At 54.7% G+C, this 26,672-nt stretch overlaps 2 protein-coding genes across 7 annotated transcripts in view; one reads left to right on the top strand and one right to left on the bottom strand.

The window, feature by feature from the left end:
• Positions 1 to 4,471, bottom strand: part of TSC1 (TSC complex subunit 1) — a 59,211-nt gene extending 54,740 nt beyond the window's left edge. The window contains exons 1-2 of one of the 2 annotated variants that reach the window (XM_053204439.1): positions 3,822 to 4,471; positions 3,200 to 3,366 (exon numbers count right to left, since the gene is read on the bottom strand). The gene's annotated coding sequence lies outside the window, so the exon portion shown is untranslated. Of the gene's footprint in view, positions 1 to 3,199; positions 3,382 to 3,821 lie in introns of those variants that run through there. The other variant, XM_053204441.1, reaches the window with a different exon arrangement.
• Positions 4,472 to 12,202: 7,731 nt separating this feature from the next.
• On the top strand, positions 12,203 to 25,004 carry GFI1B (growth factor independent 1B transcriptional repressor). Of its 5 annotated transcripts, none has more exons than XM_027035512.2 (7): positions 12,203 to 12,845; positions 19,365 to 19,484; positions 19,952 to 20,089; positions 20,529 to 20,791; positions 21,399 to 21,536; positions 22,631 to 22,895; positions 23,902 to 24,886. In XM_027035512.2, exons 2-7 carry the CDS (start codon positions 19,385 to 19,387, stop codon positions 24,078 to 24,080), a joined length of 1,083 nt encoding a protein of 360 aa, XP_026891313.1. In that variant the 5' UTR covers positions 12,203 to 12,845; positions 19,365 to 19,384; the 3' UTR covers positions 24,081 to 24,886. The 5 variants fall into 5 exon arrangements, with proteins under 5 accessions (XP_026891313.1, XP_026891315.1, XP_053060413.1 ...); XM_027035514.2 differs by having other exon boundaries at positions 12,215 to 12,845; positions 22,730 to 22,895; positions 23,902 to 24,782; XM_053204438.1 differs by lacking the exon at positions 12,203 to 12,845 and adding an exon at positions 12,864 to 13,821 and having other exon boundaries at positions 23,902 to 24,889.
• The last annotated feature ends 1,668 nt before the right edge of the window (positions 25,005 to 26,672 follow it).

Genomic DNA, 26,672 nt, shown 5'->3' with positions numbered 1-26,672 from the left:
ACTTTGGGTTTTTTGAGGTTTTGCTTAAGAATGTCCTTTCCAAGTGGTGCCTGGATGGCTCAGTTGATTAAGCATCTGACTTTGACTCGGGTCATGATCTCACAGTTCATGAGTTCAAGCCCTGCATTGGGCTCTGTGCTGACAGCTCGGAGCCTGGAGCCTGCTTTGGATTCTTGCCTCCATCTCCCACAGTTTGTGAGTTGGAGCCCCACATCAGGCTCCCCACTGTTGGCACAGAGCCTGCTTCAGATCCTCTGTCCCCCTCTCTCTCTGCTCTTCCCTGGCTTGTTCATGCTCCCCACTCCCCACCCTGTCAAAAACAAATAAACATTAAAAAAAAAAAAAAAAAAAAGATTGCCCTTTCCAGGGCGCCTGGGCAGCTCAATCAGTTAAGTGTCCGACTTTTTATTTCAGCTCAGGTCATGATTTCATGGTTCTTGAGTTCGAACCCTGCATCAGGCTCTGCACTTTACAGTGTGGAAGCTGCCTGGGATTCTCTCTCTCTTCCTCTCTCTCTGTCTCTCCCTGCCATCTCTAAATAAATAAATAAACTTAAAAAAAAAAAAAGAAAAAAGAATGCCCTTTCCAATCCTTTTCTTAGTCAGAAAGGAGAATTGGCCGTGGTGGCCACAGGTGGGCAGTAACAGAACAGATTGCCTGGTGAGGCCAGAGAGGCCCAGGTGAGTCAGGACCCTGGGTCGACAACCCAGCCGTGTGGCCTGGATGAGTCACTGGGCAATCTCGGTGTCTCCACTGGGGAAATGGGGATGAGACCAATACCTTAAATACCCAATTCTTAGGGTTGCTGGGACAGCTCGGTATGAGACACATGTCAATGCTCGGAGGGTGCCTGCCATGGTGTGGGCGTCAATAAATATTGTTATTGCTGTTACCTGCTGTATGAGTGTCCTCCAACTGCCCTAACAAATTACCCTGAGCAGGGGGGTGCTGAAAACAGTAGAAATGTATTCTCTCACCATTCTGGAAGCCAGAAGTCTGAGAGCAAGGTGTGGGCAGGGTTGGCTCATTCTGGAGGCTCTGATGGAAAATGTGTTCCGTGCCTCTCTCCTGCCTCGTGATGGTGCGGCAGACTTTGACCTTCTGTGGTCTGTAGCTGTGTCACTCATGTCTCTGCATCTGTCCATGTGACCTTCTCCTCGGTGTGTGTCCGCTTGTCTTCTTATAAGGACAGCAGTCACCGGATTCAGGGCCCACATTAACCTACCATGATTTCATCTGAACTGCACTATACCCGTAAAGAGCCTATGTCCAAATAAGGCCGCATTCTGTGGTTCCAGGTAGACATGAATTGGGTGGGTGGGGGGGGGGGGAAGACACCATTCAATCCTCTACACCTGCTTTCAAGGAGCATAGAGTCCAACAGATGAGATGGGAGAGGGACTGATCATACTGTGATTCAGAGCCAGGTCCAGCCCAGGAATAACAGGCAAAGTGCCTCGGACAAAGAGGCTGTACTCAGAGTGACAAGGGCCACCTACCCGTGGGGATGGGATTTCAACCTTGCTCCTGGTTCAATCAGGAATTTGCTAAATGGTGATAGGCCAGATGGGCTGTACAGGAGGAAGACCCAGCTTCAAGCAAGACCACCTAAGACTGTTTAATAAACGGTCACATTTAAGATATGTGTGAAATCGAAGATAAGCAAGTCAGTATATGGAGGGCCTCAAGCTAAATAAGAAGCTTGAATTATATCTGGAGGCAATGAGGGGGCCCCAAAGGTTTGAGAGTTTTCCGGAGAATATTGGCAAAGGCTTAATCTTGACTTTAATGCCTACTGATTTAACTTTGAAATGCTGGGCTGGCTGTCTCCTTGGACAAGTCCCCATCACACCTCAATCTGCCCCTTGCAATGCTGTGTGCAGGGCCATATTCCATAGTGTGTTTAATTTTAGTCTCACGGTCACTGTGAGACCTCCCCCCTCCCCACAAAGCATGGGCATTCACAACCAGATGTTCTATTTTAGCCGGGCCTCCTCTGAAGAATATGCAGTGATCATTTGGAAAACGATCAGGTTAGATCCCTACCTCACACCCTATGGCAGAATAAACTCGTAAGGAGCCAGAGCTCCAAGTGTCAAAAGTAAAACCATACAAGTGCCAGAGGAAAACAACACGAGTGGGTTTTTTGTACTCGGGAATGGAAGAAAAAAAAAAACTTTCTAAAAATGACCAAAAAGAAGCAACAAAAGAAAAGGCCGACAAATTAGGCGGCCTCTCCCAAAGAAAACAAAACAAAACATCTTTCGTGCGGCAAAGAGGAAACTAAGCAAAGTCAAATAATAAATCAGCTGAGAGAAAATATTTGCAACTTATACCACAAGCCTCCTAATATATACGGAGAACTCTTGGACTCTTAAAAAAAAAAAAAAAAAAACAACCCACAATTATTTCATAGCAAAAAAAGGGCAAAAGACATGAGCAGAAAGTTTGCAGAACAAGAAATTGTAATTGAGTTCAGACTTCTGGCCTCCAGAACCACTAGGGAATAAATTTCTGTTGTCTTAAGCCACCCAGTTGTGGGCATTTGTTACAGCAGCCCTCAGAAACCTATACACTGACCATAAAAAGGAGTTTCTATAATTTAATAATACACTGAATAAATAAAAATCTATGACTTTATAGTGATACTCAAATTTTAGGGGAAAAAAGGAAGAGAAGAGAGCAAAAAGATCCAATTATGCCAACACCTTCTGATGAAAATCAGCAATTAAATAGAAAAGATTAGGGGCACCCGGGTGGCTCGGTCTGGCTCTTGATTTCAGCTCAGATCATGATCCCAGGGTCATAGGATTGAGCCCCAAGCTGGGCTCTGCACTGAGCGTGGATGCTGCTTGGGATTCTCTCTCTCTCTCTCTCTCTCTCTCTCTCTCTCTCTCTCCCTGACCCTCTCCTCTGCTCATGCTCTCTCTCTCTCTAAAAAAAAGTAACTAACTGAGGGGCACCTTGGGGGCTCAGTCACTTAAGCATCTGACTTTGGCTCAGGTCATTCAGGTCATGACCTCACAGTTTGTGAGTTCGAGCCCCACATCGGGGCTCGCTGCTGTCAGCATGGAGCTCGCTTCAGATCCTCTCTCTCTGCCCCTACCCCACTTGCTCTCGCTCTCAAAAATAAATAAATGAACATTAAAAAATTAATTAGTTTTTAACAAGAGAGAAAAAAGATTAATCGTTTACGTACCTCATATTTGTTCGTTTAATGAGGGAAAGCTCTTCTCTCCAGAAAGAATGCCAGATAACAAACGTAGAAGGAACAGTAGGATCCGAAGAGTCACCATTTGCAAACTCCAGTGAAGGGACTGACTCAGGCCAGGACCAGCAGTGGATGCTGAACCCATTAGGGAAAGACTGTGGGGGAGACAGTGCTCACATAAGGACACTCCTACTGCACAGACTGCTTCTCAACTCACTTTTATTTTTTTTTTAATGTTTATTTTTAGAGAGAGAGAGAGAAAGAGAGAGAGAGAAAGAATGAGCAGGGGGGGGGGGGGTGGGGAGGGGGAGAGGGAGACACAGAATCCTGAGCAGGCTCCAGACTCTGAGTTGTCAGCACAGAACCCAATGTGGGGCTCGAACCTATGAATCGTGAGATCATGACCTGAGCCGAAGTTGGACGCTTAACCACCGAGCCACCCAGGAACGCTTTGACTCACTTTTATCATGGAGAGAACCAGGTGTCACCACTTTAACCAGCTGACCAAACTGGACATCCTTAAGGTGGGGCAGCCTGATATTGGGGACGTCCAATACCGTGCAGCCCCCAGCTATGAGGGAGGGGAGTAGCTGTACCGAAAACATCCCACCTGAATCTACTCAACCCTTGGCCCCAACTTCCAGCCAGCATGGGGATGGAGGTACAGGTTCAACGGCACCATGAGAGATCAGACAAACCCAGAATGCAGGACCTTCCACCAGACCTGTCTTGGCTCTTATGGGGGAAACACAAAAACAAAAACAAAAAACCCAAAAAACCCTGCAAACAAAGTCAGCATCAAAAGAAAGGGGTAGGGGGCGCTGTTGTGTCAAAAAGGACACGAAGGAAACCAGCCAGTGCCATGCTTGAAATTGGGCAAGATCCTGATGTAAGAGAGCAAGTTTAAAAGGAAACTGGGGGGAACAGCAAAAAAATGTGAACACGGGCAGGATATTCAATGGTACTGGGGAATTATTGATAATTCAATAACTGTAGTTACGGGACGATGTAAGGAGTATCTGCTTTTAAGAGATACACACTCAAGTATTTATGGGTGAAGTGTCGTGAAGTCTGCAGTAGACCTCCGGAATGTTTTATCAGAACAAAACGTATTTATACATGCGTGCCTATGCATATAGAGAGATAAACCACGCTTGGCAAATGTAACTATTGTTGAATCATTGTGGTGGATATATAGGTGATCGTTAGACGTGTTTCATTTACTTCCTGGTTTGAAAATCTTCACAATAAAAACTTGAAAAAAAAATATTTGAAGATCAAAAAAGAATTGAAATGGGCAGCGCAGGAAAAATCTGTGATCCCTGCACCTCCACTTTTCTCATCTGTGAAAACGGGGGGGCTGGGTGGGATGGTTGGTTCTTAAACTGTGGTAAAATACACATAACACAACATTTACTATCTTAACCCTTTTTAAGTACCCGGTTCAGTGGCCCGAAGTACATTCACGTTGTTGGGCAACTATCAGCACCATCCACCTCCAGAACTTTCTCCTCTTGAAACTCCATCCCCATTAAACATTTAACTCATTTCCCCTCCTCCCCAGCCCCTGGCACACCCCGCCACCCCCCCCCCCATTCTACTTTCTGTCGCTAGGATTTTGACTCCTGTAGGTCCTTCATATGCGTGGAATCATACAGGATTTGTCCTTCTGTGTCTAGCTGCTTTCGCTCAGCATCATGTCCCTTACGTTATCCGTGTTCGTCCTTTGTTGTTGCTTTTAATGCATATTTATTTACTTTGGAGAGAGAGAGCATGAGTCGGGGAGGGGCAGAGAGAGAGGAAGAGAGAATCCCAAGCAGGGTCTGCACTGTCAGCGCAGAGCCAGACGTGGGGCTCGAGCCCACAAACCGTGAGATCGTGACCTGAGCCGAAATCGAGAGTCAGACGCTCAACCGGCTGAGCCGCCCAGGTGCCCCCGTGTGCGTGTCCTTTGTAATCTACAAACCACTCATCTGGCAGAAACGCATGGACATAACACCACCTTTCAAGGACATACTGTCTGAGTCACGAGGGCACTGGGTCGCCACCCTCTGCCCGGCATCTAGGTCGCTTTCTGGGGTGGAGGAGACCTTCCTGCACACTCATGGGGTGATAAGAAGCAAGAGAAGGAGAAAAATGCTGTCCTTTGGGGGCTCTGATAAAATGGCAAGTTGAAAATCAGTGAAGGCAGCCAGTACATGCAAAACCGATGTCAGCTGGGTACAAATCCCAGGAGCTGGAAGGCTCCCTCCTGTGGATTCCGTGCAGTCAGCCTGCAGGGCATTCCTAGTGCCGACGGGCAACGGAGAGCCGGCCCTTTCCCAGATGTGTGTGAATTTCTAGTCCTCTGCAAAGGCGTACGCGTGCCTTCCTGTGGCTTCCTGCTTCTGTGTTCCCTTGAGGCCTTGCTTCCTGGGTCTGGAAGCTTCAGTAAAGCCCCCAGGTCCAGGCAGGCGTGGGAGGGACACAGGACCTCTCCCTGCCTAACAGCCTCGGCAAACTCCTCTTCCCTGGGGAAGCAAGGCCACCACTCGCCAGGGCTTGACTGAAGAGGTTAGGACCCACCGGGAGATCGTCACACTCCCACGGTCGGCTGGTGCACAAACACGCACACATATTCACATGCACACATATTCGTGCACACACACACACACACACACCCCACACGCACTGCTTGCACAGACTTGCATACACGCCTTTCATGCTTCGTGATCCTGTCATGTGCCGGGCGTGGTGCTGGGGAAACACTGGGCGGTAGGAATCGGGGGCTGGGGGGACCCATCCCAGGGGGGATCGGACAGATCGCCCACACTTAATCTTGTGCGGACTTGGCTCTGGTGTCAGCCTCGCCCGAGGGTCGCTTCTTGGTTTTCCATCATTCGGTCGATAATCCAGGTGGCAAAATGCTCCCGCGGTCTAACAGGGACGAGGCTTGTGAGGCCCCTCCGCCCCGTCGGGCCCAGGTAGATGATCACAAAGCTTTCAGTCTTTCCTCCTGCCTGCAGCTCCTGAGCGAGCGTCCTGGGAGTATCCTGGGAACGTGAACGCGGAAGTCATCGGGCATTGAATGAGCAGTAACCAAACGTCATGTGTTTCATTAATAATCAACCTGCCATGTAAATTAGCACAGCCCGCCTCATAGCAATCAGGCTGACACCGCCCTGTTTTTCTGCCTTTTTTCCTTCTTTTAGGTCCTCAGCAGCTAAAGCTGCTCTTGACTGTCTCATTATAAAGAGAGAAACTGCAGAATTCTATCCCCAGCTACTGCATATTTCTGCTGAGAAGCAATAAGTCACCCCTACAAAGCTTTTTCATTTATAAACGTTTTTGCATGGGGTACCTTATTTGCTACCTGCAACAACCCCGGGGTAGTTTTATCCTTGGCCCCATTTCAGAGATGTAAAGTGTGAGGCTCAGGGGAAGCTAGTGCCTGCTCGAGGTCATGCAGCTGGTTGTGAGTCAAGACGAGGCTGCATCTGGACGCCAGAACGATGCTTCCATTTCACCCCAGTGACTGGAGAATTAGACCTCCTCTCTGCGGATTGCCACTGGGGATTTCTGTTTTATCAGACGCAGATGATACACCGAGGTTAAAGGCAGTGAAAAAAGTCACCATTGTGAAGGACTTGCAAGAAGATTGGGAGGCCAGGGCCCCAGTCCTGGCTCTGCTTTGTAGGCTTCTCAAGGCCTCAGTTTCCTCTTCTGAAAGCTTCGGTGGCTGGATGGGGGAATCTATGGTTCCCTCGGCTCACCAGTCCCCAGCCGCCTCCTTCCACGGAGTTTCCCAGTTGCTTGAGGGACATTGTTGGAGACCTTCTGAGGAGGGTTCCGGGTGAAAAGTCACTGTCGGGGCGGATGGAGCAGGTCCGTCTTGGGGTCCCCACGTGCCCTGTTTGACACCCCCACCAGGGTTGCTGGGAGGTACCAGGCAGGAACGCAGGCCCTTTCAGGCTGCTGGCCCACACCCCCTGCCTGGGCAGAGCACCCCTCCTTCCACGCTTCTCTGAGGCAAACAGACCACCTAGTGAAGTGAGTGCACCCCGCCTCATGGTCTCCCAAAGGGTGTTTCTTGTCTCCATCTGGAGATTCCTGGAGGCAGGAGGGTTGAGCTCACAGATTGGGGGAGGCATTGCCTGACGGTGTGGTACTCGATAGCAAAGGATCAATAAAGATTTGTTCGAATTGAAAAACATTATAGGCACGTATCCATTTGTGGAGAGGGGAGAGAGAGCCTGGAGGGTGGGAGTCAGAGGGAGGGGGGAGGGAGGAGGCAAAAAGAGAAACTAAAGGAACACGTATCGGGACATGCATTTTTCTTTCCACTCTGATCACTCTTGTAATTTAAGCCGTAATTAGATGGATGATGGATGGATGATGGATGGATGGATGGCCGGACTGAAGGTCAGATGGTTTCAGGCTGGTTTTTGCCGCAGGAAAAGGAGGCAGGAGCGCCACCGTGTGGCTGTCTGGTGAATTGCTTCATCCGGAAGAGCAGGGCGCCTGGGTGGTGGGGCTGTTGGCCCTCAGGGCACCGCCAACCGCCGAGTCGCGAGCCGCAGGCTGCGGGGCTCCCGCCACCTCAACGGCCTGCAGCTCCTGGCAAGCAGCCTGGGCCAGGAAGGAGCTCCACAATCTCCCTGAATGCCTTGAGTCGCAACAAGACAGAGGATGGGCGCTTTTCTGGCAGAGGAGGGTGGCCCTACGGCACAGGGGCCCTGGGGCGCCCCACCACCAGGGGTCCTGATGTTCCGGGGTGGGTGGGCTCAGCTCACATTTGTTGCATTCTGCATTCTGTGGCCATTCTAAGCCAAGGCCAGAAAGGTGCCCGAGGTGACACTGCTGATGCTGTGTGCTGGGACCGCAGCCTGGACCCTTGCTGCCCACCCGGCACGTTCACCGCCCTCATCTCCCTGGCCGCCCCCGAGCCCACCTGCACGTGTCTGGGATGTCGCCACGGAGGGTAGGGGGGCTCTGCACACTGCCCACTGCCGGGCCCTCGGGTAGCAGCGGCTCTCGCTTCTCCAGCCTGGCCGTGCTCCCTGCAGGCCAGCATCAGGAGGAGAGTCTGTGCCGTGGCCGGTGAGAGAGGGCTCCCTAGCATTCCTGCCTGTGGGTGGTTGCTGGTCCCATCGAGAAGCAGCTGAGTGCCCACTGACAAAGAATCCAAGGGCCGTCAGGGGTGGTCCCGGGGATTGTGGGCATCTGGGAAGGCTTCCTGGAGGAGGTGAGAGCAGAACCGAGCTGAACATGGGAAAGAGGAAGGGCAAAGGCAGGGACTGGGATTTGGTCTCCAGCAGGGACTAGACGCAGCATGTCCGAGTGACAAAGAAAGGACGCTTAGAAAGTGGAAAGTGGGAGGTGGAAGCCGTGGCCCAGGCACCTTCCTGGCCTTATTCTGCGTGGTGACAACCGCTCTCTCTACTCCCGAACTCACCCCTGCCTCCAGGAGGTTGGGGCAGGAGGATCGGCCAGCCCTGGCCAATGAGAGACCCCGATCCCTCCCACTGGCACGGCGATTGGTGCGGGGGCGATGGCTTGTGACCGGGCTGGGCCAATCAGAGTCAGCCTGGGGCCTCTCCTTGAAACCACCGAGAAAGGGGCTTCCTTTCCACTGGGGTTTCTAAGATCGGGGACCACAGCCGACCATGTTGGTGATCTCAGCCCCAGGATAAAAGCCAACAGGGAAGAAAGCAAAGCTGAGAGATGGAGAGAGACAGATGCAGGCGTGGATTCTCCACTCGTTCATTCATTCACTCTGTAAAAACACCACTAGGCAAACTCTATCCCTGCTCCTGTAGCGCTTCCATTCGGCGTGGGCAGTCAGGCCAAAAATATATATGAGTAAATACAAAGGCGATAAATCAACAGGGCAATTTCAGATAATCATGAACACGAAGAAGAACAAAGGGTAGGACGATGGGGCAGAAAGCGGCTGGGGTGGGAAGGTCTTGCTTTAGTCGCTGGTCAAGGAGGTCTCTCTGCAGAGATGACATTTCAGCTGACCCCGGAATGAGTCAGCCATGGGGAGATCTGTCGCAAGGCCATCCAGGCAGAGGGGACAGCAAATGCCAATGTCCTGAGGCGGGAATGAATGAGATCTAGACAACATCGTCCGAGCATCTGGATCCAGCCATGCCTGAAGCTGACCCTTTTCCGTGACATGAACTAATGGTTCTGTTGTTGTTACAAATTGGGTTTCTGCAACTTGCTTTGTAAAAAGTGCTGTCATTTGAAAGAGGTCTGACACCGAAAAACATTGAATGCTGGTCCCCGAGGCCGAGATTTGTGTCCTGTTAGGTAAAGGGAAATCACTGAAGGTTTTTAAATCGGGGACGAATTTTCCTGACCTGCTCCTTCTTTCTTCTCTAGGCTCATCTCCCCAGTGTCCCACCCTCCCCTCCCCTTGTCCTGCCCTCTACCCTCCACCCCTACTGAACTTGGCTGCTGTCAGTTCCCTGGAGGACCCGCCTCCAGCTCTTTGACCATGGTGTTCCTCCTTTGAGACACTCTTCCCTACTTTCCTTCTCCCAAGGAACTCAGCCTGGCAGCAACCTAGATATCACTTCCACCAGCTTCATTAACTCTCCTTACTCCCCAAGTCTGGGTTCGTTTCCCCAAGCCCGTGCTCCTTTGTATACCATATCTACACCACAGCACTCATCAGCCCGATTTATAAATTTCGGGGTACTGTGTCCCACCTGCCTAGACCAGGAAGGAGCTCATGACGGCTCCTGTCTGGTTCTTTATATATTAAAATATATATATATATATATATATATATAATTTTTATTTTTATATTATATATTTTTTTATGTTTTTTTCAATGCTTATTTTTGAGAGAGAGAGAGAGAGACAGAGCATGAGTGGGGGCAGGGCAGAGAGAGAGGGAGACACAGAATCGGAAGCAGGCTCCAGGCTCTGAGCTGTCAGCACAGAGCCCGACGCGAGGCCCGAACTCACGAGCTATGAGATCATGACCCGAGCCGGAGTGGGATGCTTAACTGGCTGAGCCACCCAGGCACCTCCTGTCTGGTTCTTGTTGGAAACCCCAGCATCTGGCACCTAGCAGGCACTCAATACACATCTATTAGCGAAGACGGTTATAGACTGAATGTCTGTATCTCCCCAGAATCCATGTTGAAGCCCTGATCCCCAGTATGATGGTATTTGGAGGTGAGGGCTTTGGGGAGGTAAGTAGGTTAGATGAGGGTGGGAGCCCCTTGATGGAATTAATGTCTTTATAAGAAGAGTACAAAAAGCCAGAACTTGAGGACTCTCTCATTCTCTCTCTCTCTCTCTCTCTCCCTCCCTCCCTCCTTCTCTTTCTCCCTCTCTGACAAGTGAAAACTCAGCAGGAAGGTGGCCCGACTGCAAACCAAGAAGCTTGTCCTCACCAGAAACTGACTCTGCCGGCACCTTGATCTTGAACTTCCCGGTCTCCCTGCGAGAAATAAACGTCATTTAAGTCACCCGGCCTGTGGTATTGGGTGGCAGCCCAAGAAGACCAAGACAGGGAGGAAGCGCCGAGGGAAAGAGGGCAGACGGAGGAGCCCGGAACACGAAAGGTGTCAGTGGTAACTTGAATAAATGAGTGGATGGCCCAGCACAGGGCTGCTGGAGGGATTTAGCCCTTGGGAGAGGCTAAATGAAGGTGCTTCATTGCCACGGCTGCCTGCTAAGGCCAGGGGTGTTGGAGGGGACCCCGGGGGCTGGGAGGGCCTGCCTGATGCTGCAGGGGGCTCCGCAGGCCTGGACCCTGCTGTCCCGCAGAGGGGTCCCAGTGGCTCCCGAGAAGGCCTGCTTTCACTTCCATTCCGGGCTGGGATCCTGGGCTAGGAAGAGAGCCCCGGAGTTGGTTACTAAAGGGGGGAAGATAAAGTTGGGGGATTACAGCCTTAGAACAGCAGCTGGCCTGCGTCTGCCCATCTCAGCAGCTTTACCCCAAACAACCAAACACCCCAAATGCAGAAAGGGTGGCTTTGTAAAGTAAGCCACAAAGAACTGCGAGACCATTTACTATGTTAATAAAAGCTGCGAGAGAATTGGGGAGGCTCTAAATAAAATCACACTCGGTGGAAAAAGAAAAGACCCGCTGGTTACGCAAAATAGAACTTTTTAAACATTTATTCGTTTTTGAGAGACAGAGCTCGAGCTGGGGAGGGGCAGAGAGAGAGGGAGACGCAGAATCCGAAGCAGGCTCCAGGCTCTGAGCCGTCGGCACAGAGCCCGACGCGGGGCTCGAACTCACGGACCAGGACATCATGACCTGAGCCAAAGCGGGACGCTTAACCGACTGAGCCTCCCCAGGTGCCCCTGCATAAGCAAAATATAGATGTGCATATATAATACAGTGAGGATGGGAAGAAATGGGAATTTGTGCTTAATGTCCTTGGATTATTTTTTAAGTTTTCTGTATGATGACACACAGTTCTAGCTGACTGTCAGCAATGTGCAAGATCCGAAGAATACTCCAAATGTTTCTACACTCTCTCTCCACCAAGGAGAGACGGAGGGCTGAGGGCCATGGTCTCCTGTGTGCGCCCTGCGTGCTGGGACCCACGCCCCCTGCGGCGGGAGCAGGCCCAGGTGACCTTGAGGCAGGACCCAGTCGCAGAACAGCCTCGCCCAAGACCCCCTTTCTCCTCCTGTCGGTCTCATCGGACCTGCGTGTTACCTCGGGGCTTCCTGTCTCCAAACTTGTTTTCTTAGGAGGGAAACATAATCTCTCCAGCGCTGGGCTGGGAAGGCATGCAAATCAGCCTAACAGTGCTCGGTTTTGTGAGTTCTCCTCTTATGCAAAACCTCCTGAAATAAATCAGTCATTCCTAAGCCGTGGGAGGCTTGAGGGGCACAGGAGGGAGAAGGTGGGGGAGCAGGGGATGGGGCCCCAGCCTACCCCCGGGTCTCCTCGAGGCCGCCAGATGGCGGCATGCGCAGGGCCTGGGGCCCAGAGTGCAACCTGCAGGTGGCCGACGGGCTGGCTCTCGGGGCAAGCGCCCGGGCTGCTCCTTCCCCTGTGCTGGGGTCAAGTCCGGGGAAGCGTGAATTTGACCTTTCTTCTCAAAGGTCACCTCTGCAAGGACGAGTGGAGCCTCTCTAGGGGCCGTCTGGGTGGCTTTGGAGCCCCGCGCTCCTGGCTTGGGATGGAGGGAGAGAGACAGAGACAAAGGAAGGAAGGGGGAAAGTGACGAGTTTGTACAAAATCACGTGTACGAGGCAGCACTTTATTTTCACTTTAATTTCTTTTTAATGGGATGATTTAGCCGCTCCTTTCTCTTCCAGCAGGTCTGGGGCGCGGAGGGGCGCAGAGCGAGGCTCCCAGGGCGGAGGGCTGGCGGGCGGGGAGCGCCGTCGGGCCGGGAAGCTTTGATAAGCAAATGCCGGGGCGCTCTCTATTGGCTGCTCCTTCACCGCCAGATTTTGACACAAATAATCAGATTGAAAATCAAGGAGGGGAACAGAAGAGGGAAAAAAAAAAAAAAAACAGAGAGAGAGAGAGAGTGAGAGAGGGAAAGGGGAAAAAAAAAAGGAGAAGTATCTATTGGAACAGAGTCCGAGGTTGACAGAGTGGAGCCGGTCCCCAGAGAGGCTGAGTGAGGTTCCCACCAAGACCCGCGACCGACCCGGACGCCAGGTGAGGGCTCCATCCCAGCCTTTTCTTTTTAGATTTGCATGTGTGACTTAGGTTGTTTCCAGGCAGGTTCCCGGGGCCCTTCTGCAGTCATGGGGAGAATGAGGTGGGCTCGGAGATCTCTTCCATGGGGCACAGCTTTCAGTGTTTGAACCCGGCCGGGGAGAAGGCAGTGAGAGGCAGAGCCCGTATGGGAATTACGCCCTCTGCCAACCGTGCATAAGTACCCTTTCCAAAACCCCATCGGGTCTGCCAAGGATCACCTGCGTGTGCGAGGTCATACCCACACCCCGGATCTCCCAGGGACCTGGTCAGAGCGTGGGGTGACACTCCTTGAGGTGCCTGGCTTGGGTGGCGGGGAGCCTGGGGCACCGACTGGCTGTGTCCCCCCCCCCCCCCACAGCCCTCTGAACTTGCCTTGTCTATAAAACAGGAGTGAACCCCAGTTCCTGGGACACTTTGAGAATGAGTGCCCTCTCATCCAGAGCCTCGTGAGGGGAGAAGGGAGAGCGCCTTGTCCACTGCCCTGGCCCCCAGCCTCCAGGAACGAGAGGGCTGTAGAAGGGCACATGTCGTCTCAGTCTTTTCTACCTAACTTTGGAGAAAAACCCAAGTTGAGAGTCTGGGCGTCTGGGGTGAGGTCCCCGCTCTACAACAGGGTTTGTTAAGGGGGAAGGTGGTCCCTAGAATCGCTGTGGGTAGCTGCTTGTGTACATTTTTCTGAGAGAGTCTGAAGTTTTCACGAGTCGCCTAGAGGGGGCTAATGAATTTGCAGGCTCCGAACTTGGTTCTGGCACGAGCTAACTGAGCTGCACCTGCCCGCGGGGCTCACACCTCCTAATATTTCTTCGTAAGCAACGGACGGGGAGAAGATTTCAGTCTTAGTGAGCTGGCAAGTTTCTCGTCCTCGGAGGTGGTACACAGGGGACCCTTTATGTACGGAGATGGGTGAGATGGCCTTCCAGCTCAAGATCTGGGGGTCGGTATGCTGGTTTCCCTGCAGAACGTTCCTGGGGAGCATCAGAGACCCCCATCTGGGTTGCGTTTGATGGATGGAGTTAGTCAAAACCAATGCAGAACATTTTCTCGAGGTTTTCAGGAGGGTGGGTGGGGTGGGGGTCCTCTTGGAGAACCACAAGGACTCCCGACATGTCTGGGGCCAGATCGACTCCAGGGAAATAGCCTGATCACGTGTGATCTCGACCCTTTTTGGCAACAACAGAAAACCTCACCCTCCTTAATTTAGAGGGAGGTTTTTTTGTTCATTTGCTCTCAGGCATTCAGACCGATGGGAGCTGCTCCAGTTCAGAGATGTTGGGGAAACGTGTTGTTCGCTCATTTGTGTTCTCGTTGTGGTAAAATGCACATCACGGGAGAGTGACCGTTTTCACCATTTTTTGAGTGTGCAGTTCTGTGGCATTAAATGCATTCACAATGTTGTGCAACCATCACCACCGTCCATCTCAAGAACTCTCTTCATCTTCTCAAACTGAAACTGCCCTTTCTGTGTCTATGAATCTGACTTCTCTGGAGATGTCGTATAAGCCGAGTCCTATGACATTCGTCCTTTCGTGACTGTCTTATTTCGCTTACACGTGCCCTCGAGGCCCATCATGTTGTGGCAGGTATCAGGACCTCCTTCCTCGATACGGCTGAATAATGGTCTGTTGCATGGAACAGCCATATTTTGTTTGTCTACCCCCTGCTGATGGACAGTTGGGTTGTTTCCTTCCATCTTTTGGTTATTGCGAACAGCGCCGCGATCAGTTTGGGTAGACAGGCATCTGTTTGAGTCCCTGCCTTCCGTTCTTTCGGGTGTAAGCTCAGAAGTTGGTTCACTCAGGATAACTGCAGTCTCTCAACGTAAGAGGAAGACAGGACAAGTGCTTGCAAATTTCAAATAAGAATACTGACCGCTCTCCACGCGGGGCCCCTAACATCGCCCCAGACCCATTTCCCCTGACTCTTACCTGGAAAAGGGTTTTTAATTTTTGTTTGTGTTTCCCCTTGAGACACGTCTTTAAACAGAAAGGAAGTCTGAAGCGTCCTCTATCACTGACTCTGAGAAACAACGGAGTCTTACCCAACCCTCCCAAAAAGGGAACCCGGGTGATGAGTTTCTCAGTCAAGGTAGGTCAGTCCCGCGTTGAAGGTCAACAAATTATGCATGGGATTTTAGAGCAAAAGGGAAGTTTAGAAATCTCTTAGTCCAACGGTCCCTTTTGAGAGATAGGAAAACCCAGCCCCAGGTTGGAGGCTGACGTGGTCAAGCTCAAGGTCGCAAAATCAGACCCAGCCCCACGGGAGGCCCGAGGTGCCTCGTCGTGGGGAAATCACAAGGCTGTGGCTCTGCGTCCGCCTGGAAGTAGGGGTGTGGGGCTGAGATTCTGACCCCGGGGTCGGGGCACCCTCTATCGGGATCGAGGGTTTTGGACGAGATGTTAACACCAAGTCTCTTTCCGGAGGCTGATACCATCAAGATCTCTGTTTCATGAAGAAATCTTAGGGTTCTTTCACAATCTCTGCTCCGAGCCCTTTCTCAGAACCGTCGAGTGAATCAAAACGGTGTGGTTGTTAATTAACTACAGTATAGGTGATTGGTTCCTGTTTTTTTTTTTTTTTCTTTTAAACTCAGCTAACAGGGGCCAAAAGGAAGTTCTCGAGGTGTGTTTGCCCCCACGGGCGCTTAAAGGCTGGGCCATGAGGCTGGCTGTGCCTCCCTGCCAGGCTGAGCTGAGAGAACTTTCTGGGGAGGGAAGGGGAGGAAGCTGGGGACTCTGAGGGGATCACCAGAATGGGCCCTGAGGGTCGCCTTCCTCCAGCCGGGGACCCTGCAATCTGGGCCCCCCTTGCTCATGCACTTGTGCTGTCCTGGGTTCTAACCGGTTGACCTCTATGGGGTCCTCAGGCTCTGAGCCCAAGGGAACACCAAAGCTTCCTGAAGGAAGTCTTTCTCACCTGCTTCTCCACTCAAAGCTCTTCAGGAACCCACGTGGAACTTCTGGGTTCTGAAAAAAAAACAGAGGGATCAAAAGAATTGGATTCCCCCCCCCCCCATCTCGCCCCACCCACCAGCCTTCCCTCCCTGCTCCAGGCGGGCAGAACCACAGATGCCCACGGGCAGAGCCCTGGGGCAGGAGTTCAAGTCCCAGCAGAACAGGAACACCGGGCCTGGACAAGCCACTTTCCTCTCTCAGCCTCAGTTTCCCCCTGTGAGCCTGGAAGACAACCTTGTCCCCAGTGGGTGTCACTTTGGTGACATCATGCACACCAGGGAGCTTCAAATGCCTTCCTTAGCGTGTGGAAGGAGTTCCCTCTGCACAGAGTAAGCGCCCGCCCGATGGTCTGACAGTCAGGAGCATAGAGGCCTGGGGGGGCGGCCTGGGATCTGCTCGGGATCATGAGCCAGTCTCTAAGCCTCCGTTCCTCCTCCGAAAAATGGGGCAGTAGCAACTCAGCCCCCAGGTCAGAATTAACCGAGCTAAGGCCACGCAGATGCTGGCCACAAGAAGGATCTCCTGGGATTCCAGCACTGAAGCTTTAAGGCCTGCCTTTGGTTCTGACTTCCTAATAAGATACTATATAAAAATAATAAATCATCTTTTGATGGAGAGACCATGGTCCCTTGGAGGCCTCCGCGCCCCCCCCCCGCCCCAGAACAAAAAGCAAAAAAAAAAACAAACCAAAACCCAGTCCCCACCTCCCCCTGTGTGTGTGTTGGGGGGGGACCCCCGCTGGCTCTGCCTAGGGTCTGGCCTCCGCAGGGGGTTCCTGGGGCCAAGAGTTAGAAGGGGAAGGAAGGGGGCTGTGAGGAGCCCGGGCGGGGGAGGGGGAGGGGCAGGAGGAAGAAGACTGTCCCCGGGAGATAAGGCCACCGCAGGCTGCCCGACAAGCCTGGGGGGGGCCAACAGGCCAGGCAAGCCTTGTGAAGGCAAAATCTGACAGCTGGACGGGACCCCAGGGCCTTCAAGCCCCACCTCCTCGTTTCAGATCCCAGAGGGGAAGGGCCTGGAGCATGTCCCTGGTCCCGGTCCAGGGCTCAGCCCTGTCCTCAGAGTGCACCTGCTTTGGGCGGGGTACTGGGAATGCAAATGGACAGGCCAGGACAGGATGTGGGCTGTGCCTGCCTTCCTGAAGCTTCTTCTCCCATGGGCTGAGATGCCACCACCTGCTCTGTGCTCCTGCAGCCCAGGCCCCACGCCAAGCACTTTGCACATTTGTTTGCAAGGAGGTCCTTTCTGCTCCAACAGTCCCAGGAAGGTGGGTTGCGATCCCCATTTAGCAGATCTGGACCCTGAGGCCTACAGCGAGGAGGGCAGGGCCTAGGATGACCCGGGAGCAGAGGGGTCTCTCCAGACTCCCGATGCCCTGGGGGCTCTGGTGAGGGGCAGGCAGGCCCGGGCACAGCTGGGGGGGGTCCGTCTCCTGCCTCGTTCGGGGTCCTCCCTCCCTGGGGGAAGGAGTTCCTCCCTGGGCCTGCTCCAAAGGCAGGGCTCCAAGCTGCTCTCTCTAATCTCCCTCCTCCCAGCCGGTTCCTTGCCTTGGCCTTATCGCCCAGCCCTGGCTGTTGTTGGAGCAGCTATAATCGTTTTCCCACGCTTGGCCCTGTGGTCCCTGCAGCCCTCCGTGGCTGCTGGCCTGGGGAAGGGGGTTCCTGCTCCAATGCCCGGGACAGGGACCAGCAGAGGAGCCACCGGGAACGGCGTTGGCAAAGTATTTCCTGCGCCCCTGCCTGGGCATGGCATGGGGGTGAAGAGGAAGGAGCCGCACCCAGATGCTCTCTGTCTCCCAGGAGCCCTCAAGGGAAGCCGGGAGCATCAAGGTGTTCTGGCTCTGCCGCTCCCCGACCCCCGCCCGGGGCCAAGTACAGGTCCCTTACTGATTTGGGCCTCGTGTCTTCCCCAACCCCCTGGCCGCTGCCCACTGCTCGGTTCCTGCAGTTGGCGGACGTTGGCCTCCTTCTCCACGTCCGGCCTCCCAGTAGGGTGCACTGGTGGTCTTCTCCGGCCTTGAGCCCCACATGCAACTCCAAGCCTCCCCTCCACCCCCATGCAGAGAGAAGGCTCCTCCCTCTCTGGGCCCTGGACTCCGGGCCGGGGCCATGGACAAGGGGCGGCCCTGCTCTGGCTGCATCGGCACCAGGGTAATGCGGATTTGCTATTGGGGTGGCCCTGATGCAACCTGCCCGCCCCCCCGTCCCCTCCGTGGTAAGCACTGAGCACATGAGAGACCCAGTGCCAGGCACCTGGATGCCATGCCTTACAGAAAAGGCAGTAGGCCCAGAGAGGTTAAGCATCTGCGCCCAAAGCACACAGCGGGTGAGCCGAGATTCTAACCCATGAGCATCTGACTCCAAAATCTGCCCTCGGACCACCCCTTTCCGTGGCCTCCAAATGCAGACGCCACAGGGGTGAAATTCAGCTTTCTGGCTGCAGGGCCCACGGGGGAGGCACCCCTGCCCTTCCTCCTCTGCTCCCAGTGCAACTCAGGGCGTGTGGACGGGAGCAGGCTGACCCTGGGAGCTTCTAGAAGGTGGGTGTATTACTGCAAGGGAGCAGTAGGGGAGGGAAGATTAGGATTTCTGCCATAGGAAAGTACTAGAAACCGGGTGGCTTAAACACTCAATTCATTCTTTCAAGGTTCTGGAGTCTAGAGATCCAAACTCAAGGTTTCAACGAGGTCAGTTGCCTTCTGGAGGAAGGAATGTCCAGATTCTGATTCGTGGATTTGAGCCCCACGTCAGGGTCTGAGCTGACAGCATGGAGTCTGGAACCCACTTGAGATTCTGTGCCTCCTTCTCTCTCTGCCCCTCCCCCACTCTCTCTCTCTGTTTCTCTCTCTCCCTCTCAAAAATAAATAGACATTACAAAAAATGGGGGGGGGGGTGCCCTGGGTGGCTCAGTCGGTTAAGCATCCAACTTCGGCTCAGGTCATGATCTCACGGTTCGTGGGTTCGAGCCCCACGACAGGGTCTGTGCTGACGGCTCCGAGCCTGGAGCCTGCTTCGGATTCTGGGTCTCCCTCTCTCTCTGCCCCTCCCCCGCTTGTGCTCTGTCTCTCTCTGTCTCTCAAAAATGAATAAATGTAAAAAAAAAAAATTAGAAAAAATTTTTTTTATCCGCCAAGACCCTATTTCCAAATGAGGTCACATTCACAGGTTCCGGGGAGTCATGAACTTTTTTTTTTTAATTTATTTTTAATGTTTATTTATTTCTGAGACAGAGCGCAAGCAGGAGAGGGGCAGAGAGAGAGGGAGACACAGAATCCGAAGCAGGCTCCGGGCTCCGAGCCATCAGCACAGAGCCCGACGCGGGGCTCGAACCCACGAACCGTGAGATCGTGACCTGAGCCCAAGTCGGTCGCTCAGCCGACTGAGCCACCCAGGTGCCCCAGGGGTCATGAGCTTCCGGGGGACACTATTCAACTCAGGACAGTGGGTTCTGACTACAGGAGGCGGCTCCAAAATACAGAGAATGTTGTCCTCTTGTCCTTCCCAACTGTCCTCGCCCTCTCTCCGTGCAGGTGTGGGGTGTGCGCTCACAATGCCACGCTCCTTCCTGGTAAAGAGCAAGAAAGCTCACACCTACCACCAGCCCCGCCTCCAGGAAGATGAACCCATCTGGCCTCCTGCCTTTAGCCCTGGTGAGTCAGAGCTCCCCTGCTGTGCCCACCCGGGGCTCCCTGTCCCCCGTGTTGGGAAGTCTGCAAGCAGGGGGGGCACGGCATATGTTGGTTGAACGAATGAATGAATGCACCCGTCCCTTCTGGCCCCTTGGGATGACGGAAGCTTCCGGATTGGAGCTGGCCCTCTGCAGCTGACATGTGGGTCCTAACCAGAGTCAGAAAAGATCTAGGGCTGAGCTCAGGTGCTCAGAAAACGAAGCCTGGTCCAGGAGTTCTCCTTCTGGGTCCCCTTTGGCTGCAGCCCTGCTCCCCCCATCCTGGGGCCCGGTCAGGCAGGGCCCGTGCGCATGAGCAGCTGGGGACAGCAGCAAATGGGTCTCTGGGTCCCCATCATCTTGGGAAGGGTGTCCCCCACCCCACCCCCTGCTCCCTCTGGACTGCCCAGAGCTGTGGCCGGTGGCTCTGATGGTCTTGTCTCCCCACAGGCGCCAGGGACCAGGTCCTGAGCAACGATCCTGTCCTCAGCACCCTGTTCCCGAACCAGCGCCTGGCCTGGACTGACCTCAAACGGGAAACAGAGCTGGAACTGGACCAGAGCCTGACCAGGACGGCCTTGGTGCCAGGTAGGCGGGCTGGGACCCCCGGCCATCCACAACCCCCACCCCCTCCCCACCCAACCAGTGCAAGTGGAAGGAAGGGTGGACGGGCTCTGGAGTCAGGAAAGAGCGACGAGGTCACCCGGATGCGATCTGAGCTCTCCAGCTTCTGCCTGGCCCCCTCTCAGATGGGGCGCTCATACCCAGCTGAGAGCTTCTGTGTGGTGGGCGGGCTGGTACAGTGGGTGAGGTGGGCACTCTGCGGGTGCTGAGGGCGTGTTTCCGGGGTGAAAAGGTGAGGAGCCACAGTGAGGACCCAGGCCCGCTCCCACAGTAAATATTTGGGTTACAGACCCAGACCCTCAGCGTGAGGTCGCTAGGTGGGGAGGGGTGGAGAGTGGCGCCCAAATGATAAATAAATGAATCGCCACCATACACGTGTAGACACGCGTCCCGCTCTCCACAGAGGGCCCCGCTGTGATGCCCCGATCCCAGGACAGGGACTCCGACTCACCCCCGTTCTACAAGCCCAGCTTCTCCTGGGATGCCCTGGCCTCCTCCTATGGCCACAGCTACCGGCAGGCCCCCTCCACCATGCAGTCTGCCTTCCTGGAGCGCTCCGTCAGCCTGTATGGGAGCCCCCTGGTGCCCAGCACTGAGCCGCCCTTGGACTTCAGCCTCCGCTGCTCCCCGGGCATGGACGCGTACCACTGTATCAAGTGCAACAAGGTAAGCAGCTGGGGAGGGGCGGCGGGGGGTGGGGGGGTGGGGCTCACGGGCCCTGCTCTGCATCCCCTCTGCAGGTCCCTGGCAGGGGCAGGCGTTCACAGCCGGGGGTTCCCTGTGCTGCGAATCTCGGGTCCTTTGGCGGGATCAGGGCTTCAAAATGCTCGTCCCCATCATGGTGTTTGAGCCCTGACTGTGCGCCAGGCCTGTGCAAAGCACTTGATGTGCCTGAGCCCTGGGACGTGGATGAAAGGCTAAGGTTCAGAGAGGTTGAATCACTTGCCCCAGAACACACAGTAAGTAGACGTCAGTACCAGTGGGCTGAGTATTCCGCCTCTAGAGAGGGCCAGGAGGGACCTTTTACATGCTCCCACAGCCCCCATTTTAGAGACAGGAAACCGAGCCACAGAGAGGGAAAGGGACCTTCCCAGGACACACAGCAAAAGCCAGCAGAATTGGCAACCCCGTGCTTCCCCTCCTTTATGCCCGTCTGTGCCTGGGCACGGAGGTGGAGGGGTGGGGGTGGCCTTGGGACCCCAGGCCCGGCTCCCCGTCCGCAGCACCCCCCCCCCCCCCCCCGCCGTGGCCTCACGCTCTGCCCTGCCCTCAGGTGTTCTCCACCCCACATGGGCTCGAAGTGCACGTCCGACGCTCCCACAGCGGGACCCGGCCCTTCGCCTGTGACATCTGTGGCAAAACGTTCGGCCATGCCGTGAGCCTGGAGCAGCACACGCACGTCCACTCCCAGGTAGGCAGCTCGCCAAGCACCGCCCCCCCACTGATATATATTTTTTAATTTGTTCTTTTTTTTTTTTCAACGTTTATTTTTTTATTTTTTGGGGGACAGAGAGAGACGGAGCATGAACGGGGGAGGGGCAGAGAGAGAGGGAGACACAGAATCGGAAACAGGCTCCAGGCTCTGAGCCATCAGCCCAGAGCCCGACACGGGGCTCGAACTCCCAGACCGCGAGATCGTGACCTGGCTGAAGTCGGACGCTTAACCGACTGCGCCACCCAGGCGCCCCTAAATTTGTTCTTTATAGAGAATGTTTGTTCTATAATGCTAGTTATGTTACAGTTTCCCCAAAACTGTATATAATATATACAATTATAACAAACTTCACTCCCTGATGGACCAAATCAACTTCGCATGCTGTTGGAAGAGGCTCCTGGCCCAGTGGGATTTCGGGGGGCAGAGAGATGTCTGTGACACAGAGAAATGATCCTGCCCTCTGGGTGATCAGTGCAGGTGTCCTCAGCTTTGAGGCTCTCAACTTCGACAATCTTGGGGTCAGGCTTCAATGTCTGTCTTGTCCCACGTAGCCCTTCTTGAATATTCCATTCCAGGGAAAGCACCCGAAATGACCTGAGTTGCTAACACCGGAGTAAATAGAAGCTGAGGCAGGAAAGGCAGGATATGGTCATGAGAGCTTGTGAATGCAACATGTGCTCAGCTCTCCACCCTTCGAGGTCATGACTGCTGTTGTAATGTCCAGATGAGGAAACTGAGTCTCAGCGGGGAGGGGGGGGGGGCGGTTAATGACTTGCCTGAGGTCATGTTGGCCTATAAGGGGCAGAAGCCAGAATTGGGCCCCAATAATACAGACCCTTAACCACAGTCCACGACGATGCCCCAGATCAGTCGGTCTATCAGTGAGTCAACAAACGCATGTCGAGGCTTATTTTGCATGGGATACTGTAAAGGTTCCAGGGAAAAACCCACAGGAGGCCACTCAGGCCCCATGTCTTGGCCCCCGTTGGAAATGCAGAAATGGGGGTCTCTGGGTCCTCTCCTCCAGGCCCCGTTCTCGAGGCCACCCCAACGAGTGTCCTGTTCCTCAGGGGATCCCGGCAGGGCCCGGTCCTGCACCCAGCGTGGCAGTCCCGGGTCTCGAGGCCCCGCCTGCGCCTGACCCCCCGGGGCCTCGTTTCCTCCGGCAGGAGCGCAGCTTCGAGTGCCGGATGTGCGGCAAAGCCTTCAAGCGCTCGTCCACCCTGTCCACGCACCTGCTTATCCACTCGGACACGCGGCCCTACCCCTGCCAGTTCTGCGGGAAGCGTTTCCACCAGAAGTCGGACATGAAGAAACACACCTACATCCACACCGGTGAGGCGCCCCGGGTTCCCCCGCCAAGCCCGCCCCTGCCCAGGCGCAGCCTCTGGGCGCCCCACCCTCCTCTGTTAAAAGGTCCCGCCGGTTCAGCCCCACAAGTTACACAGTGAGGGGGCGCTCCCCTCCTCGCGGAGGGCTGGACGCACGGTGCTATTTACGCACACATTGAGCGCCTGGGAAAAACACCAGGAAAGAAACAGCAAACGTGTGCTCTCTGGGTAGAAGTGAGAAGGGCAGGCGACTTTGTCTTTCATTCCTTCATTCCTCCAGTCATTCGCTCCCTGGCTGCTAAGCGAGTGCCTCTTTTGCACCAGGTGCCGGGCACGTTGACAAACAGGATGGACCCAGTCCCTGCCTGATCTCTGGGGGCGTAGGGGGTGACAGAGTTACAGTATTCTGGTCAGGGGGTGCAGGGGGTGACAGAATTGTAGTATTCCCGTCTCCTTCTTATTTTTTTTTTAATGTTTATTTATTTTTGAGAGAGAGAGAGAGAGAGAGCACGAGCAAGGTAGGGGCAGAGAGAGAGAGGGAGACAGCACGGAGCCCGACACGGGGCTCGAACCCACAAACTGCCAGACCGTGACCTGAGCTGAAGTCGGAAGGTTAACCCACTGAGCCGCCCGGGCGCCCCTCCTGTCTCCCTTTTGTAGCTCCTTTCGAGGGGCGCCTGGGTGGCGCAGTCGGTTAAGCATCCGACTTCAGCCAGGTCACGATCTCACGGTCCGTGAGTTCGAGCCCCGCGTCAGGCTCTGGGCTGATGGCTCAGAGCCTGGAGCCTGTTTCCGATTCTGTGTCTCCCTCTCTCTCTGCCCCTCCCCCATTCATGCTCTGTCTCTCTCTGTCCCCAAAAAAATAAATAAACGTTGTAGCTCCTTTCAAAAGTGAATGTAGGCGGGCCGTGACATAACACATGGTGAAGTTCGGAGAGCAAATGCAGGGCACCGGGGCGGGGGGGTGGCCTGGCACCAAGGCCCTTGACCCCGTCCTTGCTGCCCCGCAGGTGAGAAGCCACACAAGTGCCAGGTGTGCGGGAAGGCCTTCAGCCAGAGCTCCAACCTCATCACCCACAGCCGGAAGCACACTGGCTTCAAGCCCTTCAGCTGTGAGCTGTGCACCAAAGGCTTTCAGCGCAAGGTAGACCTGCGGCGGCACCGGGAAAGCCAGCACAATCTCAAGTGAGGCTGCACCCGCCCCCGGCTCCGGGCCAGCCCGCCCTGAGGTCCCGAGACCCAGAGGGAGGCCGGCCTCCTGCACCCACATCCCCCCCCCCCCCCCCCCCGCCCAGTCCCCTGGAGTCAGCACCGGACGGGAATCTTGCAGCCTGTTTTGAGACTCACGAAATTGCTGTGTGACCTCGAGCAAGTGGCTTTCCCTCTCTGGACCGACATGTTCCTACGGCAAAGGGTGGGGACTGGGTCGGGTCTTTTCTGAGCTGAAGTTGTCTAGAGATCTAAGAGCTTGGGCGCCTTCCCCAGGGCAGAGCCCAGAAGGCCAGCGTAGCCCCCTGTGGACAGGGGGAGGCTGAGAATAGACCGGAACTGGGATCCACAGAGAAATCTTCCCCCTGCCCACTGCCCTTTGTGCTGAGATCTGGTTTTCAGCGGGCCTCTTTCTGGCTGCCACGGATGGCCAGAGCCGTCTCCTGCCCCAGAGGGAGGCCCGACACCCCTCTGCTTCAGGCAGTGCTGCTGCCACTCAGCTGGCCATGGGGGTTCCAGTTCTGCTTTGAGGCCACGGGGCTGGAGAAAACAGCAGTTAACCGCCATCAAAAGCCCGTCCCTCTCTCTCAACTGCCGTAAATCCAAATAAAGACACAGCTTTATTTACATTTGACCCGCGTCTAACAAGTGCCTAGTGGGTGCGAGCTGGCTTTGGGAAGGGATGGTAGGGAGCTTTAAAAGGCAGAGAAGGCTGGGGCGCCTGTCTGGCTCAGTGCGAACAGGATGTGCCTCTTGATCTCGGGGTTGTGAGTTCGAGCACCACGTTGGGTGTGGAAATTCCTAAAAAAAAAATCAAAAGCTAAAAAAACAAAACACACACACACAGAAAGCTGTGGAGTTGCTGGCAGACAGGTTGGGGGACGTGTGCTCAGACCAAACTGGTGAGCACTGGAATAAAGTGTAAGAGGCCCTTGGGGCAAGGTTGCCGGGGAAGGGGGAGGCTAATGCCGTGCGAGCAGCAGGTATCTGGCTGCTGTTTACGAATTACCGTGACGTTAGTGGCTTAAAACAATACGAGTTATCCTGGTGCGGTCCTGGAGGTCAGGAGCCCCAAATGACTCTTACGGGGCTACACCCAAGGAGCTCCCAGGGCCGGAGCCTCCAGGGGAGAGGCCGGGGGCCGCCCTCAGCTTGCGGCCGCTTCATCCGTCTCGAAAGCAGGCCTCTCTGACCCTTGTTTCCATCTCCTGCGTTATTCTTCTGCCTGGCCTCCCTCTTGTAAGGACGCTTGTGATCACATGGGGTTCACCTGGATGATCCGGCATAATCTTCCCATCTCAAGGTTCTCGACGTCATCGCCTTGCCGTGTGCTGAATAATGGCCCCCAAAGATGACACCCGCGTCCTAATCCCTGGAACCTTATATGGCGAAAGGGACTTTGCAGATGTGGTCCAGTGAAGCTTGACGCGGCCCTTCACTAGCTGTAGAATGTGACAGAGGGTCCTTGTCCATTGGGAGGATTCCCTGAGGCCGTGCAGCAGTGAGCAGGGCCATGAATGTCCTGCCCATCCTCTGAGGCCCGCTCAAATGCTGCCTCCTCCATGAAGCCTCCCTTGGTTATTCCAGCCAGGAGCTCTCCCACCTCTGAAGGCTGAGCTCTTTGGGCTTCCCAGCTCAGGACCCACTGAACCTGCAATGGTTATATGTGGGTCACTTTCTCCTCTGCCAGAAGGTATTCTCTGGGCTCCAGCCCTCAGCACCAAGCCCACGCCTGGCCCAGAGCAAGGGGACACTTCGGAATGAGTCTCCTCCAGGTACCGAGTGGGACCCAGGGTTCCCACACATCGAGTCTAACCCGCACAACCCTCTGCGAAGGAGGTGTCATTACCCTACACAGCAGGCAAGTGCAGAGCTGGGATTCCAATCTGATTCAGGGGCAAGATGGCAGCGTCCTTCAAGTCTCTGTTGACCCTTCCTCCCAATGACGCCGGCAGAGGCTTCCCCCAGACCTCCCATCTGCTTGAAACTGTGGGGTCCTGAGGCCTCCTGGAGGATGCAATCCCCCCTCCTAGGCTCTGGGTCTGGCCAGGCAGGACCCCTCCACACTTCATTCCAGAGGCGTTTTCTGTTTACTGTAGCCAGAAGTGCCCTGGCAGGTGTATGAAGCAGAGGTAAGGGGTTGAGATTTGCATGGGAGGGTCGTCTGGCCTCCCCATCAGGCTCCCTGTTTGTGGGGTTTCCCAACAAAGTCTTGGAGACCACCTGCTTCCTCCTCTCCCCCGGTCCATGGACACAGAGGGACCCACAGAGGCAGATGGGCATGCCCAAAGCCACACATGGGGGCCAGGCCTGGAATGGATCCGTGTCAGGGGCCAGGGAGGGTGCTGGGGACACACACACACACACACACACACACACACACACACGGATGGGGAGCTGCTTTGCATGTTCTTTGTTTGCTAAACAAAGCCACACCAATATTAGGAATTTGGCCACTTCTGCAGCAGGGCGGGGTGAGAAAGAGAAGCCAGCTCGAGGACAGACAGACACACACGTTTCTTCATCCGCGGGGGTTCCAGAGTTCCCTTCCACCGAGGCCCCCGTGGTGTGG

This window comes from Acinonyx jubatus, chromosome D4, assembly GCF_027475565.1.
Source record: "Acinonyx jubatus isolate Ajub_Pintada_27869175 chromosome D4, VMU_Ajub_asm_v1.0, whole genome shotgun sequence".
NCBI lineage: Eukaryota > Metazoa > Chordata > Mammalia > Carnivora > Felidae > Acinonyx > Acinonyx jubatus.
This window is presented reverse-complemented; position numbering and strand designations above follow the sequence as displayed.

Bases quoted from the DNA above. Each gene is read 5' to 3' on its own strand.
- GFI1B (XM_053204438.1), top strand. From the start codon at position 19,385: ATGCCACGCTCCTTCCTGGTAAAGAGCAAGAAAGCTCACACCTACCAC. The intron at 20,792-21,398 runs GTAAGCAGCTGG...CCCTGCCCTCAG, and splicing joins ACTGTATCAAGTGCAACAAG to GTGTTCTCCACCCCACATGG. The intron at 22,896-23,901 runs GTGAGGCGCCCC...GCTGCCCCGCAG, and splicing joins ACACACCTACATCCACACCG to GTGAGAAGCCACACAAGTGC.